At 35.5% G+C, this 6,017-nt stretch overlaps 1 protein-coding gene across 2 annotated transcripts; it reads right to left on the bottom strand.

The window, feature by feature from the left end:
- Positions 1-970: 970 nt before the first annotated feature.
- Positions 971-5,950, bottom strand: erich2 (glutamate-rich 2). 2 transcript variants are annotated; one of them, XM_042725362.1, is made up of 11 exons: positions 5,822-5,950; positions 5,392-5,443; positions 5,156-5,195; positions 4,603-4,639; positions 4,297-4,395; positions 2,897-3,019; positions 2,521-2,612; positions 2,219-2,391; positions 2,071-2,128; positions 1,913-1,984; positions 971-1,529 (listed from the first exon to the last, which is right to left on the bottom strand). In XM_042725362.1, exons 1-11 carry the CDS (start codon positions 5,827-5,829, stop codon positions 1,375-1,377), a joined length of 909 nt encoding a protein of 302 aa, XP_042581296.1. In that variant the 5' UTR covers positions 5,830-5,950; the 3' UTR covers positions 971-1,374. The 2 variants fall into 2 exon arrangements, with proteins under 2 accessions (XP_042581296.1, XP_042581295.1); XM_042725361.1 differs by having other exon boundaries at positions 972-1,529; positions 2,521-2,615.
- Between the last annotated feature and the right edge of the window lie 67 nt (positions 5,951-6,017).

Raw genomic sequence — 6,017 nt, 5'->3', positions numbered from 1 at the left:
CAGCCCCAGTGTAACCGAGACGTCTGGAACTATAACAACACCGACATCCACGAGGTGGCAACAGAGAACAGACCAACTTGAACTTGAATGAAGGATTTTTGGGCAGCGCCCTGGAAAATCACTTGAACTGCTGTGTACATAATTGTAAGATCGTTTATTTCAGCACCTCTGCTGATTACGCTTGTCAATACTGACGACAACTTTTCATTGGTTGTTGTTAATTGTAAGTGCGCAGTACCATTACCGCCTTTTCAGCACCTGGACAGCTCCGCTCAGTCAATCCCTGCATTCAAAAGAGACAGGGGCTAGTTGTCACGCATTTTGCAGTCAGTCAGTATTTCTCTGGGTGGGTTTTTTCATATTCAAACCCTGTTGGCGCAAGTTGTGACAACAAAACAATTAGTGAACGCAAGCATCGTTATTTCCTCTTAACTCATTGTGATTTTGTGTTCACCGTGCAACAGCTATTTCAAAAATATTACTTGAAACTTAAGAGGATAAAATTCACGACAAGTGTAGTGACGTTTGAATTCAACACAGCCACTGCTAAAAAACCATTTGGATAATTGGACTACTCAAAATATTATAACTACTATATATTATAGAAATGACCTAATTAAACAAAATTATGTTCTAAGAACATTTTCTAATGTTCCAACTGAGTTAGGAAAAAGTTATTTCTGAATGTTGCCTTAACGTTCAAAACGTCCAGTTTTTAAATGTTTCAACTTATGTGAACGTTAAAGGAACATTCCATTTTATCATTCCGTAAACATTATGGGAACGCTTTGAATGTTCTCTGAAAATTCTAAAACAAGTAGTAACATTTATGAATGTTAGATAAATGTTAGATGAACGTCCAACTTAAACGTAAAAAAAAAAAAAGTTCCATGAACGATGTATAAATAATGTTTCTGTGCTAACATTTTGAGAATATTATTAAATACTTGGAAAAAAAAAACGTTTGTTAAAAATGTTGACAGAACCATTCCAGAAAATTAGCAATAAAGAACGTTCCTTGTTATATGGGGAGCTTTATGACAACTTTCCAGTGTGACACCTAACCCCGGTTCAAATTGTGAAACTGTTTTTCCCCTCCATTAGATGGCGCTATAATGTCTTGCACCTTTCTGAATAACTAAACCGAAAAAAATCAAGTAGGGAATAGCGATTTTATTATCTTAAAACATATATATTACAATTCACGCAGAATATAATTTAAAGTCCAGTCAGTATTAGACATTTCTGAGCATGCATGAGATGCTAAACATGACACACACTGTTTATGAGCATCAGATGTATTAATACAAAAACAATACTGTACGTGATTAGGACCACTAGATCTACTAGACTGTTTGTTTGTTTGTTTGTTGTTTATGATGAAGATGATGATGTATCATCTGTGCTGTCAGTGGACTCTTCATTGGTGTCAGAGGATTCATCATCATCATCATCTTCAACGTCATCATCATCAGATGTGTCCGATTCATCAGATTCATCATCATCATCATCTGATTCCTCATCTGCTTCTAGATTTAATAATCATATCCAGATAAAGAAGGTTAATTTAACACACTTACATTTCAAGTCTTTGCTCGCACATTATTAAAGTTACCCATTTGGAACATTGCTTCTAATTAATTAATAGTATTTAATTTTAATTAATGTCTGCAGTGCTTATGAAAACATTTTTGGTAAAGCAATTTAGAAATACATATCACTATGTTAATTTAAAGACTAAGGAGGACAAGCTTATGTTTTTGTCATAAGAATGTAAATTCTACAATTTAACAATTTAAGGGTCTAAGCATAGTGGAACTACCATGTCAAAAATAAACTGATAGATAGATAGATAGATAGATAGATAGATAGATAGATAGATAGACAGAAAAATAATAGATTATAATCTCACCTATCAGTAATTTTTCTTCTATGAGAGGCAGGAAGCTCTTAGCCTCTGAGTTCTGAGGCTCATAAATTAAAACTGAATTTAAAGAATGATGAAAACATCAGTATGATTTAAATGAGAAATGGCAATTGTAAACAATACTAATTCACATGGCTACTTACTCATCTGACAGAGTTTCTTTGCAAGTTTGTAATTCCTTGTCATCACGGCCTGTAGAAACTGGATTCATAGAAACAAAAACAGAACATTTGTTTAGTCAGTAGTCATTTTCAAACACATCGGGTACATGACGTGTCCTATATGCCTCACCTCTGCAAACAATTCTAGCGGCACGTGTCCTTCAACGCTCTCATTTCCATCCTCTTCACTCTGTGCCTCATGAGGATCCTGGTCATTTGCAGAGAGCACTACTTGAGGGGCCTGGATATGTAGTTCATGCACACTTTCTGACTGGACATCACATTCTCCTTGTTTTTCTAATGCAAATTGAAAAAAAAAAAAATCATTTTTTGGACACCATGGGTATCACAAAATGCTTCAGATATTCCGAGACAAAAAGATTGAACAGTAAATGTGTTGAATAGGACTAAATGATAAAACAGATTCAGTACCTGTCATAATAGGGGGAGCCTGTTTAGGTAGTTTATGTCCATGCCTGGTTACATTTCTGAAGGACGGAGCTTTAGAGGCATTATACCCTCTGCTGCTGAAAAAAATGGGTGATAAAAGGTAAACTATTAGAGATCACTGGAGCGAATGAATGCCATCAGCTTCCCTGCTTTATGCATGTACGGCCCATAAACCACATCCCATGCATGACCCAAAGAGCATGCTGACCGGAATACAAAAACCAACTGATATACTCAAATTAAAAATGAGCTTGTTTCTTTATTACTTTCAGTACTGTGCATCTATTCTAATTCTCTAGTATAGAAAACTTGCTGCTTTTAGTTATTATTTTGTGAAATGAAATGCTTGTGTTTTTACCTGTTTGAAGTGTGTACTTTGAGTGTGGTATCTGATGTTTCAGAGTTCAGGGAAGGATTGACCTCTGTCTTTACAGAAGGATCCTGACCCTCTGTCTTTTCACTAGGTTTTGCTTTCATTTGCCTGTATATACAAAACCAAAACCAAAGCATCTTAATGATTGGTTGAAGTGGATCAGTACAATAAAAAAGTTGCAAATATGCATTCTTATTTCAAGTAAATAAGTTTAAAGAAATAGTTCCCTTAACGTCAGCCCATTCAAGATTTGGAGAAATTTAGCATTCCATCACTTGTTCACCAGTGGATCCTCTGCAGTGAATGGGTGCCGTCAGAATGAGAGTCCAAACAGCTGATAAAAATATCACAATAATCCACAAGTAACCCACACCACTCCAGTCCATCAGTTAGCATCTTCTGAAGTGAAAAGATGCTTGTTTGTAAAAACAAATTCATAATTATGACAGTTTTAAATCATCACTTCTGGCCAAATTATTAGTCCATAATCCACAATAATGTTTCCTCCGGTGAAAAAGTGCATCCCCTGTTGTCCTCTCACAACACAATTTTATTTTTTATTTCATTTTATTTTAAACTGTTTTGGACTGTTTTTGCTCATAAATGTGCATATTTCTCTCCTGATTCAGATAAAACAACTTTTCACTGTAGAAATCAATATTATGGATAGAGGACTCGTATTTTTGATGGAAACAATGGTTTGAAGTTAAAAACATCTTGATGGATTTTTTTTTCTTATAAACACGCAGCTTTTGGCTTCATAAGACACTAATTGATGGACTGGAGTGGTGTGGATTACTTGTGGATTATTGTGATGCTTTTATCAGCTGTTTGGACTCTCATTCTGACGGCACCCATTCACTTTAGAGGATCCATTGGTGAGCAAGTGATGTGAAAGTGAAAGTCGAGACATTTGCCAAGTATGGTAACCCATACCCGGAATTGGTGCTCTGCATTTAACCCATCCAAGTGCACACACACAGCAGTGAGAAGTGAACACACCGTGAACACACCCCCGGAGCTCAAGGGCACTTCAGGCATGGGTATTGAGGGTGGAAGAGAGCGCTGTTCATTCACTCCCTCCCACCTACAACTCCTGCCAGCACCGAGACTCGAACCTGCAACCTTCAGGTTACAAGTCCAATTCTCTAACCTTTAGGCCACAGCTGCCCCTTGTAATGCTATATTTCTCCAAGTCTGTTCCAATGGAGAATCAAACTCATCTAAATCTAGGGTGGCCTGAGGTCAGTACATTTTCAGCTAATTTTCATTTTCGGTCAACTAATTGTAAATATCCCAGTTCTTTTACATTGACCTGTTGACTGAGAGCTGCATGCAATTTTTGTTCATTAATCACTGTTATAAAATATCTCTACTGCTTGTACCTTGTGGAACTTGCATCTTTGAGTTTCATATTTGTTGTCTCAGCGTTTACAGAGGGTCCCTGTCCTTCTGTCTTTCCACTAAGTTTTGGTTTGTGTTTCCTACACAAAATCAAACAAAGCACCTAATACATTTTACATGGACATGTTTTTTATAAATCAAGTAAAGCGTATTGTATGTATCAAAAAGCATATTGAATTCAAAAGACCTGATGGATCTGCAAATCCAATAAAAATCATCATTGTTCAGAGGTCAGCATTCAAACAATATATAATCGTAGTGACCTAGAAACACATTTTTAAACCTACTTTGGTTTCCATTCCACTGATTCTTTTGCCACCGGATCTACAGAACAAAGCAATTAATTTCATTAACCCTTTCAGAAGAAAATATACCTTAAGGAAACAAAGACAGACTGTTGTCATGTGCATGTATCTACTAAATTTTGTTGCCTTCTCCTGTTGCCATCTCTCTCTCTCTCTCATTCTCTCTCTTTCTCTCTATCCCTCATATTTTAACTTCCTCTAGATAATTTACTTGTTTTTGTATTTTAGTAGTGTATTGTATTTTTTACTGTGCATTTATGTATTTGTAATTTTCTCATATGATGTGTATATGTGTAATGTTGTTTTGTCTTTGTTTTAGGGTGACCTTTTAACATTCTGTCAAGGGACTACAGATGAAAAATAGCCTTTTTGGCTAATTCTGGCACATTTACAGTTATGTTTATTAATGTGCATTGTCCGTGTAAACAAATAAACTAAACTAAACTAAAATGTTACAAAACAGTTGCTATAGACATTGTGTGTATATGAATAGATAGATATTAATTCCTGCAGACTAACACCTAAACTATTTTACCTAGTGAGCTGCCAACCTCTGGTTTTAAGGGTGCAACCTCCTTTAGCAGAAATAGAAAAAAGACAAAACGTGAACAAGACTTAAATCAAACCAAAGCTTTAAAATAATACATATACAACTAAAATAGCACAATGATCAACATCAGATACAAATGTTTCAATTCTGAAAGAAAACCCGATGTCAGTATCGAACTGGAACATGAATGATCTCCAAACGTAGATTGTCCAGCCTCTGACCTTTTCATTGACTTTGGATGAGACTTCTGAAGGCCTTCCAACACACTGTAATTATAATCAATAATAAACAGGTCTTTATGAGTTAAAGAAATGGTAAAGCCATTATATAAAGTTCAATTTTCAAGTGTATTTATACTAATACAAATCATAAAAATGTTTAAAACACAGTTGTGTTTTCATGCTGAGTTAATAAGTTTTAAATGTGGGCCCTGGTGTTATTTTAACATATAGCTAACAGTCTCGATGTACAGTACTGACTGTAACTCAAGAATCTGTTGAATTTTTTAAGTGTTGATGACTACAGCGAACAAAGAAAGCGAACTAAAGTAGAAAAGCATGTATAAACTGTGAAAAACAACGTAGAAAACATGTAAACATGTAAAACATATCGGCTAATAACATGAAAAGTGCCATATATGAGCGCTCTTACCTGTTCATCTCTGCGAAGTGTCTAACTTTATATTTATAAAGATCTGTCGACTTTGAGATATGAAGGGGTAATTTTTTTTTTTTTTACTACTGTCTGTCACAGAATTTTAAACCTACAGTAACGCTTCTCTGAAGTTTCTTTCGACTTTCTAAGCCTCGTCGCAGTTTGAGAGCAATGGAAAAGCGTCCTGTTTCCA

Source organism: Cyprinus carpio, chromosome B6, assembly GCF_018340385.1.
Source record: "Cyprinus carpio isolate SPL01 chromosome B6, ASM1834038v1, whole genome shotgun sequence".
Lineage (NCBI taxonomy): Eukaryota > Metazoa > Chordata > Actinopteri > Cypriniformes > Cyprinidae > Cyprinus > Cyprinus carpio.
Note: the sequence above shows the minus strand (reverse complement) of the source record. Positions and strands in the feature narration are given on the sequence as shown.

Excerpts from the sequence above, each read along its gene's own strand:
- erich2 (XM_042725361.1), bottom strand. Across the intron at positions 5,196-5,391 it reads CATCCAAAGTCAATGAAAAG|GAGGTTGCACCCTTAAAACC; the intron begins GTCAGAGGCTGG and ends TTTCTGCTAAAG. Across the intron at positions 3,020-4,296 it reads AAAGATGCAAGTTCCACAAG|GCAAATGAAAGCAAAACCTA; the intron begins GTACAAGCAGTA and ends TTGTATATACAG.